The 13,746-nt window shown below is 38.9% G+C and overlaps 1 protein-coding gene across 3 annotated transcripts in view; it reads left to right on the top strand.

Annotated features, from left to right (window-relative positions):
* The window catches only part of ENAH (ENAH actin regulator), an 88,210-nt gene that overhangs the window by 49,772 nt on the left and 24,692 nt on the right, over positions 1-13,746 (top strand). For all 3 annotated transcript variants that reach the window (XM_056487969.1, XM_056487968.1, XM_056487971.1), the window contains exon 4: positions 6,596-6,680. In XM_056487969.1, coding sequence (XP_056343944.1) covers positions 6,596-6,680 — 85 coding nt within the window. The remainder of the gene's footprint in view (positions 1-6,595; positions 6,681-13,746) is intronic.

The following is a 13,746-nucleotide window of genomic DNA, read 5'->3' as shown; positions in this document are numbered from 1 at the left end:
ATGTGTAATTTGCATCTGAGGAGGTCCTCGGAGTTGTTTGTTGCAGAAGATGAAGGTGATGAAAGAGCTGAAGGAAGGATGTCACAACAGTAAATAAGTATTTTAATTCTTTCTAGAATGACATAGATGTAAGATTTGTGATGTTTTTTGTACTAATATGTAGCAGTGATGTGTTGATTATTGAAAAGGTTTTGGAATATCCTGGGTGTAAAGGCAAGGTCAGGATGGGCTTTAGTGAATCTGTTCCAGTATTGCCTTAGATCACAGTTTAATTCATAGGAAAATGGGGAGCAAGAAAAAGAAACGGGGGGGGGGTTTGTTTCCAAGGTCTCATTATTTTGTTCTTCTGACCATGGAGGGGAAAAAGCCCCTGTGATTTAAGTTTTTTGAATTCCTCTTGAATGAGTAAGTCTAGCAGTTATGTTGTCCAGTTATTAAATAAACAAATCTTTATTCACAGCTTTATATTGATGTGCAGGCCTTTCTCTTCCAGCAGGGATAGGTAATTAAATCCTTGTTGATAGGGGAATGCACTCAAATCATGGATTGAATAATTTAATATCTTTGGGAAATGCAAACTGAAGCAAAAATTGGGGTTGCCTAATTGGAATATATAGAGACACTACAGAAGACTGAAATAGGAAAAGCATATGTGGAGCTTGGGGGTGCTTTTCTTTGTACTGTTTTGGTTCATGTCATGCTAAAACTTGTTTTGGGAGAAGAAAAATTCTACAGCAGTGAAGTAATTATGCTGTACCTGCACTCTTAGCAAGCCTCTGGAACAGGCTGTCAGCACTCCCTGTCAGAACAGGAGTAACATGATGGTATTTTTATTACCTGTGTTGTCAAAAGTTGGATAATATCTCTGGTTTTGCTAGCAAGATTTTTCCTTTCCTTTTAAATGTGGGATTGATTAAATAAGGCCATTATTAAGGCCATTAGTAGGTGTTTATAATAGTTAATAATGATTAGGTAATCCTGATTTATGTGCCAGAATGTTGACCCTACATTAAGTTCTACCTGTCTATTGGGACAGAGTGTACTTCCTCTTCATTGTAACTGCACATAAGATTATTGAAAGCATCATCATTGTTAGTTGTGGTGTTTGGAAGTGAAGGGAGGGTTGCTAAGTTTTCAGAGTTATACAAAGTTGCCTGTATGGTGTTTCTAGTTTTTGTTATTCAAAATTAGTGTTGTATCATGTGAAAGCATTAAATTGTAGGTAAATAACCTGAATAATTTAATTAAAATCTGGTAGCTGGTCTGAACTGCATGGCAAATATAAGTAGAAGTACATTAATTTATGGATAAAGTTTTGTTTAATAAACATAGAGGAATGTCAGCATATTTTACTGTTGAGGGTTTATAGTGTTGTCTTTAAAAATATTATCAGTAGAAGTTGTAGATAGATTAAATCTGCCTTTTGGGAGTAGGGTGTTTTCATAAAAGTCATGAAGACAGTTATGAAATATACCTTGGTTAGACTCATTTTTGTAGTATTCTACACCAATAGTGACAGTCATCACCTATAACATTGCTATTTAAACACATTTTGACACAGCTAAGGGTGGAGGGGGAGCTATAAATATCCCACAGTAGATGGTATTGATGTATTTAACTTCAATACTCGCTCCTTTAAGTTTGTGATATTGTAGTTTCATCAAGCTGCCATAGTTCCCTGCAGGTGAAGCTCCATGGAAGGATGGCAGAGGGAAACTGGGAGCTGCTGAGGTCCCCCAGCACACTGGTGCTGAGCCAAGCCTGGCTCCCAGGTTATCAGTGCCTGGTTTCCAAGGCACTGCTGCCACTGATAGGGGGTTCTGCTAGCACTGATAGGAGGCTTACCTCTGCTTAAATTTGTGTTTTGATGAATAGTTTTGTTGTTCTTGTTGCCTTTTATTACCTTGATCAGGTTAAGAGAGCTTGTGGATTGAAGTGAAAGAGTTTACTTTCAAGTTTGGAGTGATGAGTGACTGAACTTAGCTGAAAGTAGCTGTGAGTGAGGAAGTAGGTGTTGGAAGGGAAGTGTTGGCTGGAAGATGATTCACCCAAACAGAAGTACTAGAGAAAATTTTGTCACTAGTTAATGGCCTTGTTTTTGGCCATCATAGTCTTGCATATAAACCCATAACACATCCAGGCTCGAGGAGTGATGTGGTTTTGGTTCTGCTGAAGGCTGGGTAGCAAATCAACCAGACTTTGTTCTGGCATGGCCTAGAGCAGGACAGGCTCTGAATGGGAAAAGGAGCTGGAGACACATGAAAGAGGGATATTTCATCATAGTTGCTCTTATTGCTTCCTGCACAGATCTCTGAAAAGCCTGTTTTCCATTCATTCAGAAAAACTTTAACCATTTACTAAAACATCATTTTTTTTTTAGTAAGTTCTTATATACCCTAACAAAAATACGTCTTTTGGCTCTAGCTTTGATCTCTTGCCTAGGGTGTGGGCTTTGCTAAGTAGGAGTATTCAAACTGTCCTTAAAGAAAATATTTTCTGAAGATTGTAATTCGTTTATATCATATAAGTCTATAAATAAATTTGCTGTCCACTTTCAGTCTCTGAAAAAACTTCTAAAAGACAAGTCATATTTTGATTTGGATAGGAGACTGTGTAATTGGAACACTGTTTAGTTTTGGCACTAACATACTGAGAAGTGGAAATTCTTAGTTACTGAGTTGTTTATATAAGCTGTTTCTCTGGGGAGAAAATGGAGATCTTCACCTCAGACTAAAATTATTGTTTGTGATAGTTGACCAGCTTTACTAGATTTATTCAGAAATTAGGGCTTGTCTTTTACAATAATTGCAGGAGTGAAGTTTTCTGTGTGGTTTTTCCTTCTTGAATTAGGGCATATGGGGTTCTGAGGAAGGTTTCATATGATCTGGCTGCCACTGGTCCCCCCCAAACCCCTTTTCATCCACCCTTATGTTACCAGCTCCCAAGTAAGCCTGTCCAGCCAAATGAAAGCACACACTGTAGCTCAGTGTTTAACTTGCAGGACATGTGTTGAACCAATAGAACAGCTGATGCTTGGGCTTTTTTAGGGCTATAGGACTGTGATATTTTCAATATCAGCCAGTGTCAGCACTGATAACATACAATGCAGCTGGCATTAAAAGAAGTGGGGTAGGATATGGTGTGACACTCCAAAGCAGAGAAGGCAACTGAAAGAGTGAAGCAATAGGAACAAAAGGCATTGAGGATAAACCATGTGTTTCCTTCCCCAGCTTGCCAGTTATACTTTCCTAGGGTTGTGCAACTGAAATTGGATTGGCTTTTGTATAGAGAGATACAAGGTACCCAGTCAGTTAGGGCTGAAAAATTAAGGAATTGGATAAACTATAACTCTGGTTGTGCTTTGAAGGGGTGATGTTGGGGATGCTTGATTTGGTTCAAGCAGTCCCCAGCAGTCTGTTGATGTTCTAATGTTGATGCCACCATAATTGTCTGTGTGACTGCATGAAGAACCAGGTCTAGCTGTCATCTAGCTGGTGGGAATGCTTAATGCAGGCTTTTTTTCCCTGGGATTTCTAATGTTTTAGATTTCCAGTCCATCTCTCACCACACAGTTGCCTGAGCTGTTGTAGAGGAAGGGTGATGCAAAGGTGAGAATAAGCTGAAAAATAGAAGGCACTGAAGCTGGAATGGCTGCTGAACAAATTAGTATGAAATTATATCCTCTGTTTGTCAGAATGTGCTGCAGAGTGTACCATCTGTGCCTTTTTAGAAAAAGAGAGATGTTAGGTTTTCTTTAAAACTCAGAATGAATAGACCATTCAGCCTCTTCTCTCACTGGGCTTATATTGGCTTCTGATTATAAAGTGATCCTGTAGGAGGATCAGAGTTCTTTTCCAGGCAGTATCTGAGTATTTCTCACTAATGGTAGTGGGGGTTGATGTTTCTGAGGTATCCTGAAGTGTTCAAAAGTCTCTGAGAGAGGTTTTTATTAGCTAGTTCCTGTTTATTTAATATACCACCTGTCCTGCTACCCAGGCAGTTGTATTTTAGCAATGAAGTGGTAGTCTTGGCTTGCTGTAATAAACCTTCTAGGATAAAACATACTTTTCCACCTGGTGTGTACCTTTGACTTTCTAATGTTCATTAGCTGGGTGGCTGCAGAGGAAAATTTCATGAGAAAAAAGGATGGATATCTTGGGAGCTGAACTTCCCTTTCCTGCAAGCCTTTGGTGTACTCAGGTTGCATTTCCTTGAGGCAAAAATGTATAAAAAGTGGTGGAACCACCAGGTTAATTGCCAGCAGGTGATTTTTGTTCTGTCTCCTGTGTGCACAGCCATGAAACAAGCCCATCACTGGAGCAGGCTGGCCAAGCTGAAGCTGACTTGGCTTGCTCATGTTGGCCTTGTGCAGAATTGATGGATAACATGGTTTTATGTTATAAAGGACAAGGACAGTGCTCTGGATTTTTAGATTACAAGAACATATTCTCTCTTAGCTAGGTGAGTTGGAAGAGCCAGGGCACGTGAAGCTTGGTGTTTGCTTTCTGGAGGTGTTGGGTGAAGAAGGAGTAAGGTGGAAAGATTGTGGAGTGGTAGTCTGCATCCAGCTACTGCATAATACCTTCCTCCAAAAAACTCTTTCAGATTAAATTGGTGGAAGCTTGAACTTTTCATTTTTACTGCATTTTCAGTATAAAATAGTTCTGGTTGGTTTGTGGACACATTGTCACCATTTCTTTTTATTTTTGTTCATCGTGATTAATTTTTAGGTCAGCGTGTTTCAATCTGAAGAATGGGACATGAATTTCATCACTTCTCTGATACTTCAAGTGTTGCTTGCAGTTTGCAGCTCAGTCTGTGAGCCTTGACTTGCTCCAAGTGCTCTGTTGGGCATGGCAAGCAGCAGTGGTGGTGTTTATAGCACCTTTAGCTGCTGCTGGATTGTGTCTGCTTGTGAAAGCCCATGAAAGGCTGCATCCTGGTGCAGGCAGCAAATAGCCCAGCTGCCTGGGAGCTGCAGTCATGGCTTAGTGGGCATGACAGCTTTCCACCTGTCACACAGGGGAGAGGGCAGGAGGACGTGTGTCTTATGGAAGGTTGAAAGCAGGAAAGTTTTCCAGATGAGCCATGTGGCAGATGTTCCTACTTAATGGTAATTTAATTATTAATTTATCATTGCATTTAAAATACTATAGGTTTTATACCTGTGGGTGTCTCTTGGAGTTACTTACTACAGAAATAGTACATCCCAAACAACATCAAGCCATTAGGTATAAGGGCCTAATGCTTGCTGAAAGAATAACTAAGGAAGACACCACCTCTGTAACACACTGCCTGCTTTTATCTTCCTCAGTTCAGTTCCATTACTTTTTGTAATTGTAGGGTACATAGATACTGTACACTTTTATAATTTTCATGATTAAAGCTCACAGTGGACATAATACTGTGGCATTCTGAGGAAGTGAATCTTTTTGTAAGGCTTTTAACCAAGGCACTTAGTTTGCTGTGTCTCAAGCAAGTTGCTTGTCCTTGATGTGTCAGTGTATCTCACATGGTCTTTTTATGGTTTGGGTGACTTTCACGAGTTCAGATAGGAAAAATTTTTGCATTTTGATATTTGAGATGGGGAAGATCTCATTACAACTCCATAACTCTAATTAGTTTGATGAAATATCTGTGAGAAATTTCTGCTTTGCTCTTGAGTATTTTCAAAATAGGCCATTTTAATTGATTTTAATTCTTGTTTCTTATAAATTTAATGATCTTGAGTATAGCTATAGTCTAAATAATTTCCTGGATTACTGTCTCACAGTAGCAATGCATTCATGGTCTCCTGTATTCCATTCCACACTTCACCATTCTTCATTTTTTTCACGCATTTTTGTGCTATAAATGCATTTGTGATTAAAATGGTCAAGTTTTTTTTTGTTTCTAGAATACAGATCTCACATAGACAATTACTTGAAAGTTGTATGGTTCAGAATTTCTCATCAGTAAAGGCTGAAGATGATTTTGCATGACCTTCCCTTTTGCATCTCTTGTGCTTAGCAGAACTCAGTTTTCACATTTGTTATATGCTCCATTCCTTTAGACACCAAACTGATGACCTGAAACCTGAGTAAATGTTGGTATGACCTGTAGAAACATGCTTTATCTTCCTTCTCTCAATGTGGTGATATGGTTCTGATGGTTTTTCTCCTGTTCTTTTGTTTTTTTCCTTTTTCTGTTTTCTCCCCCTTTTCCAGTGTTCTATTTAGGTGAGTGTTTTAATTTTTTGAGCCTTTCCTGCTCCTCCAAGAGTACTTGTTCATTGTTTTAAGAAAAATTCAGACTTGGAGTGCTTTTCAAAGCTTTTGTCAAATTCCATCATACAGAGAGTTTGTTCTGCATTTCTGTGAGACCTTTCCATCCATGTGAAATAAATTCATTCTGCAGATGTGTGAGGTAACACTGAACATGCCTGAGGTTGCAGTTTTCATTTGCTGCATTATGTTGTTGAGCTTGTTTGGCTTAAAAAGCAAAAGTGAGCAGTTCTTAAAATGTGGTGTGATGGCTGGCCTCTTTCCTTGATTTTGTGCTTTTTTTGCATGGTAAACATTCAAACCATTAATTTATGATCTGTCTTTGCTCTTAGGTCCTACATTGCCTCGACAGAATTCACAGCTTCCCTCTCAAGTACAAAACGGTCCATCACAAGAAGAGATGGAAATCCAGAGAAGGTATGGTATTAAAAGTGAACAGCTGTTCAGTTCAAGGAAGTGATAACTCCTAATGAGGAGCAAATAAATGTCAAGGACTTGGTGTTGCTCTCCTGCATGAGGGCAGCATTTGTATGTGCACAGTTTTCATTAGTGCCGCTCTGTAAAAACTTTGTCACTGGCTCCCTTGTTCGTGCTCTCCACCCGTTCAAACAATGCCATTGAAATTGGCATGCCAGGAAAGAGCTGGAGATCAGAGGGGAAGCCTTGGGAGAGTTCACTGTTGTCATTTGCAACCAGGCTAATTAATTTTCCAGTGACTGTTGTGCGTTCAGTTTTTGACAATGAAAAAAGCAGCAAGCGAGGAAGGAAGTTTTAGAAGCAGAGAGTTGAGTCATCACAAATGACAGGGTTTTTGTCCTGGATGTGGATGTACTAGATCAGAACATTCTATTGGAAATCTTGTTTGCCTTTACACTGTGTCCTTTAGCAAAACACCTTAATTTTCTGCTTTTAGTGTATAAATTGGTGGAGCCTTTAGCAGTTTAAATTTCAGCTGGAGCAGTGCTGGTTCTGTCTCTGCTGTCCTCAGTGGCTGGTCTGTGTTCCCCTGGTGTTCACCAGTTGGTGCTTCCTCCAAGCTAAGCTGTTCCAGTCATATTCTGTCCCTGTGGGATATTTTTTTCAGACCTGTAGCATTTCAAATATACAGATTTTTTTCCCATTCTTTTTAATAATCATTATGTATTGATGAAGTGCCCAGTTTCTACAAACTCTGTGGTTGCCATATTCCTACTTCTGTTTCGTGGCAATATGGGGTGTTGCTGCAGGGTGAGTGTCTAGGTTATGGGTGTATGACATGGGAAAGTCTTGTAGGACACTGCTGTCACACTGGGCTAAGTGAAAACAGGAAGACCTTGGGCTGTCCCAAGCACACTGCCTGTGCTGCAATCCTGGATTATTTTACCATCAAAATACTCCCAGGAGATTAGCTGTTCCCTTCCTGAAGGGATGCTGGGAGCATTTTAGGTCACATGCAGGACAGATACAGGGAACAGAGCCTTGAATAAATGGGAGGTGGTCCAGACCAATGGTGTAAATGCACCTAATATTTTCTTGTGGTAACTGCAAGAATGCTTAAACATGTTGGGTCTAATTAGCACTCAAGTTTTTTTCTGTTTTGCTATTCAGCAGTTAGTTTGTTTATGAGAAGGTGAGCAGAACCAGATTGCCCATTTAGGAATGATTCATTTGATAAACAGGCTGTATATGTTGAACAAAAGGTTGACATCAAAATTGGTCATACTTGTCTGTCTTTTTTCTTCTGTGAGTTCTTAATCAGTAGGAATCACTTTATCTGAAAGTTACCTTGTTTAAAAACAAATAGCAAGAAGCTCATTACAAATTTGTCTCTTTGATGTGTTTATGTGCAAGTTTTCTGTCATGATAAAAGTCTTCTATGTCATTTCTTTTGACAGACTTTTAAAAAGCCTTTTTTCTTTTGATATTTCTTGTGTCCTACATTAGTAGCTTTTAGTATTTTTATTTGCTCTCTGTTCCTTTAGAAGGCTGCATTATCTGAAATTTAATGCTGAAATACTTTTGAGGGAAGCATTGCAGATAGGCATCTCCCCAGAAAAAAGTGCTGCCCCATATTAAGAGCTCTAAAAGTCTCTTGAAATTTTTGGTATGTGAAGGACATCTATCAGATGGCATTCTTATGGCTTGGCTTTTTTGATTGGTGTGCTCTACTTGTTTCCTTTTAATGCAATGTCCTCTTTGAAGTCTGGTTCTGGGTTTGTTTTGTTTTTCCCTGAAACAAGGATGGAGCCCTGGAGTGGGTGTTTACTTATGCTGCTAGGCAGATTGTCTGTGGAAAGATTGCTGTTGTGTCATTAAGCTTAAGAAGAACATGTAATTTTGTTAAAACATTTCACAAATGCTTCTTCAGTCTCATTACTCCTGTAACTACATGGTTATAAAGTTCAATTAACTCTAAGCTAGACCTTCTCTTCTGTAGTAACTGTCTTGCAGCTTTCAGACTGTAAGAACAAGAGTTACTACCATAATGTAGAGAGTAGTAAATAGTTGGGAAAAAAAGGTTTAAGTCTATATTGCTTTTAACATCTCCAAGTGACATTTCCAATCTCAGTAAAGGGTAGAGGCAGTGTGGGCAGACCTGAATCCTGTGGGGAGCAGTAAGACTACAGGGAATGCATGAAATGGGAATAAATGTTGCAGCGTGGGAAGGAGCATGGGGTTTGTGATGGATCAGGAGAAAGGCTTTGCCAAGTCTGTCTTGTGGAATGTGTGTCTGTTGGCTGGGGGTTTTCTTAAAAATGTGGCTTGGTAGTAGTTGTCTTTGATTGCTCTCACATCCCTCCTCTTAGGTGTACCTGGATTTAGTAGTGTGGAACTGACTCCCATGTCAAGTGCACGAAAATGTTTTTAAAATTATTCTAAGCTGGAGAAAAATATCTGCTTGCATGAAAATTCAAGTTGAAAAAGGGACCCTGTGGAGGTCTGGTCCAATCCTCTGCTCAGAGAAGGACTAATTTCAAAGTTAAATTATGTGGCTTGGAGCTTCAGGGTTTTCCTAGGCAGAAATAGAAACATTTCTTCAGAAATATTTTGCCAAAGGACTGACCAGTGAAGAGTGGCATAGCAGAGAGAGCTCTTCAGTGGCTCTGATGTTTTCCTTTGCTTTCATAACCAGTGTTCAGGAATCTTGGCAAAATAGGGAATCGAAGAGTGAAATTAGTTCATTGCCAGCAGAAGTACATCATTTTGGTTCAGAGGTTTTTCTCTATTTTAGAAAGGATTTAGATGCCCTTCTATTTTGGATAAAAGTGCTACAGTACTAATAGTGCTTTGTTTATTTTGCTGCAATGCTTCATACTTGAATATTTGTATTGCTTACTGTTCAGTGATACTGTTTCTAAGGCTGCTAGGACCAGATGTGCCATCTGAAACACTGAGGTTTTTATGAGGCCAAAGTTACACATAAGGTGTAATGAAGCAATTTTTTCTGATGAATTGATAATTTTGTTACTGTCTTTTAAGAGACCTTAACACATGGTGGATGCTTTCCCTCTCAGGGAGTGCTTGAAGCTAGCTGTAATTTTCCTTAACTTGCACTCACTTATGCACAGCTTTAAAACACTCCAGCTTCCATTTTTGATCCTCAAAACTGAAGGGATATTTTGTTCTGTAGCTTGTTTTTGTTTGTCAGAATGGTGCCCAGGCGGTGTTTATAAATGCTACTGATTGATAATGAGCCAGCTTCAGTTGACATATGTATTTGTTAATAACTTCAGAGTTACCTAATGCCAAAGACCATTTTAAAATACAAGATTAGTTCATGGCATGCCTGTGTGTGCTACTCAAGCATGTAAATTTACCTTCTCTCCCAGCAGTGATAAATACATTGTCAGAAATATGAGTCACTGAGTTGGTATCTAATATGACACTTGGGAATGTAATGAGTTAATGTTTATAAATAACTTCAAAATGGTCACTGCTTCATAAATAAAGAGACCAGGAGCTCCAGGAACAGAGGATCTGGGCAGATAGGAAGGAATGATGAGGGTGTACAAGCCCCCTACTGTCCTTCAGGGACAACATGGACCAAAACTTGACCGAATTCTATCGTAAGTACTCGGAAACATTGCAAGTTTGCAAAGTGCAGCAGCAGAATATTAGGAGGGGTTGTAATTATTAAGTACTTTATTTGTTATGATATTGTTAAAGAAAGCACAGAGTGTGCCTGTGTTAGAATTTAGTATTGATATGGTGTGGTTTTCATAAATCCTGTGGAAGGATTCTTAATTTTAGTGTCAGTTCAGTGCGAGTCAAATGTAGCAGTTTCTTGTTTACTAAAAGACTCGAAGGCAAGGTTTTTATTTTAAAACCATTTTTTTCTCAATTTTGCTAATCTTATTTTTTTTAACTACAATAAAATATTTCCCCCCTCTAAATTAGTAATTATTACATTCTCCTGACCTGTTTAGAAAACATATGTAGAAATGCTAAGGGAAAAAACTTGCATCCTGCAGTTCAGCATCAATGTAACTATTGCAGTTCAAAGGAATTGAAGTTTGCCCATGACTGTGTGTCCTTGTTTCAAGGCTGGTAGCCTTGTTTCTACTGATTTCCCACAGCCTGTAACTTTTCCCTAGTTACTGGCCAGATGTACAGCTTCCAGTTTTCCTTTGCTTCTGAAATTGTGTCATTTATCCAACAGTTTCTTTCAAGGAAATAGGATTTCTTTAAAAGGCATATGGATTGATTAAATTATAACTGACCATATAATAGCTCTAATCTGAGGTACAGAGGGAGGGAGGGAGTTGTTGGTTTTTGATTCAGGGTTTGAGAGGTCAGTAGAATCCACTCGTATGATTGTATTGTTTATTGTTTGGGAGCAGACATTGTCTAGATGGAATCAAAAGGAAGTTGTTGGTTTTTTGTTTGGGTTTTTTTTTTTTTTTTGTTTTTGTTTTGTTTTTTTTTTTTTTTTTTAGCCTGTTTCATTTTCTTTCCATTTAGTAGAAAAATAAAGTTTTCAGAGACTTACCTGGTTTTATGGATCTTTATGGATAGATGTAATGGGTGCTGTGTGGTTACAGCATAAATGTAGATGCTGGTAATATTGATCTGTTCAGAAGACTGAGAAGACCACTCTTCCATTAAGCAGTATTCTGGTGACATGGATAAAATTGCTTTGAAATCTTTCAGTTCTGTGTGGTTTTTTCTGTTTGTTGCAGAACATGAAATTAGAGTTAGAAGCTGTTCTATATTTTTCCAGATTTTTGGTTATTCTGGTTCCCTTTTATGAAACTGTATTTCCACTGTACTCTGTGGAATGCACTATGGAGAGGGAGTTTCAATGAAAGTAGGTTTTCCTGCTGCTGAGATTCTTCTTTTTTCTAAAATTCCATGAGTACAGTTGTCTTTCTGTGATCTAGTTTCTGCCAGGAGAGTTCATGTTCTGTTAGTTTGAGATAATATATTGAAAAGATGGAGATGAGGAAAATTAGGCTTAATGAGGTTTGATCCAGGAGCATTAATAGATCCCTTAGTCTATTAGAATTCCTCTATCTAATACATGTCAGGTTTTTGGTTGTCTCTTCATGTCTTTATCATGGTGACTGGCTACTAATTTTTGCTTGACTGATAAAACCTAGTTCTTATTACTTCCAGCTAATACATTTTTAGCTTAGAGCATAAAAGCTTTTTCCTAAACCTTAAATCCCTTTTGATCAAGGAAATGAAAGCTTGCTAATTTGACTTTGCTGACAGATAAAACATAGGACAGTAAACTGGACCCAGACAGTGTTTTCTTTGCAAAAGCAGAAAGGCTGTTCCTGGACCTTGGTAAAGCATTTGAGAGATTCCAAGAGGCAATTTCCTAGTTAATGTGGAAGAGAGGAGGATTGCTGTGGGAGTGTAAGGAGCACAAGAACAGGCATCAGTGCACCAATGGGACCTTTAACAATCAAATTTGATTTGGTGTTTTGCTGAACAAAGCAAGTCCTTGTTGCTGATGTGAGGAGACACATGAGAATGAAGGAGAGCAGGAGGAGTTGGATAATACTACAGAATTTGATGATACTACAGAATAGAATGAGAGTTCATAGTGGGTTCCTGGTTTTAGAGGGGAAAACCACCAACCTGTAGACCACATTAGTGTGAAGGGAAAATTGGACATTGGAAGTGTTACATGCAATGGTGACTGATCAAGAGAAAGCTGCCTGAACACTGGGAATAACTGAAAGGACCTAGATTAGTGCAGTTTCAAAATCACTATATATGTAGTCAATTACATGCCTTCATAATTTCAGATTGTGTTAAGTGTTAGATACAAATTTTTAAAAAAACAAACAAACAGTAATTTGAAAGTGCCTCACCTCCCACTGCTGCTTAAAGAACAGGGCACTGTTCAGAGTGGCACTAATGTGCCAGAGCATATACTAAGCATATACTATACATAGACTGAGTTCCAGAGCATGTACATAAACTCACCTCACAAACTTCTGCCCTTTCACAGTCAGACTAGGCAGATCTTCTGAGTCCTGATTTCTTGCTCACTGTACCAAGCTGAGTCTTGTCTGGGTTTCTCTGACACCATGAGCATTATGTTCAGGTAGAGCTGTCCTGACTGTCAAGCACTTGACAGAAAATAAAGCTGACTTGTTAAGAGTTTTGGGGAAGGAGTTTAGTTTAGATAATGCAAAGTGAAGCTTATGCAGCTGAGATTGCTTAGGAAGATACAAAGAGGTTAAATATTGATCACTTCTGCTGAGCTCATGTTATTGGTGCATCCGTGTACTTCTTATTTATGAAGATTCTCAGCCTTGTGGAGGCTGCCTGTGTTTGATGTCAATACAGATTGCAAATTTCCAAGATGTGGATGTATTTTCTCTTTGTACATGAATTATGAAATTTGGGGGGTGGTGTGTGTTCATTCCATGGTACATAATGTGTATGCACCGAGATATGTGTTCAGTGGGTTTGCGTGACCGTACAGGAGAGTGAGCTCTGTGGTAAATGCTGAATTTTGGAGTGGTGAATAAATATTTTATATTAAAGATGGAAGAGCAAGTTTAATGCTGGTACTCCCTTTTGATTACTCAGATAAGTTCCTGCAAATTTGAAGGGCCATAATAGACACATTTTTCTGAACTTGTGTAGAAGATGATCAGAGGATTAAACTTAAAAATCAAGCTAGGAGCTAAGTTCAAAATAACATGTCAAAGCACATTTTTTTTCCCTGTTAGTAGTTTCAGCAGGGATAAAGTGTATTGGCTGTGTCTGTGTCTGCTTCTGTTGATGTCCAGAGAGCACATGCAGTTCCTGATGATCAGAGGGTAGGTGCTCAGCATGCTTCAGATGGAGCTGAGGTCAGCCTGCATCTGGTGCTCTGCCTGTGGCTCAGCCAGACTTTGTGCAGCCTGTCTGCAGCCAGCTGCTGTGTTTGCTGCAGTGACTCAGTGGTGGGAGGAGGAGAACCATCATGTGAGATGTATTCTAGTAAGTAGTGACTGTTGGATTAGATAATGCTATCTGTTCCCACATGCTGGGGCTAACA

Source organism: Oenanthe melanoleuca, chromosome 3 (genome assembly GCF_029582105.1).
Source record: "Oenanthe melanoleuca isolate GR-GAL-2019-014 chromosome 3, OMel1.0, whole genome shotgun sequence".
NCBI classification, from domain to species: domain Eukaryota; kingdom Metazoa; phylum Chordata; class Aves; order Passeriformes; family Muscicapidae; genus Oenanthe; species Oenanthe melanoleuca.
Note: the sequence above shows the minus strand (reverse complement) of the source record. Positions and strands in the feature narration are given on the sequence as shown.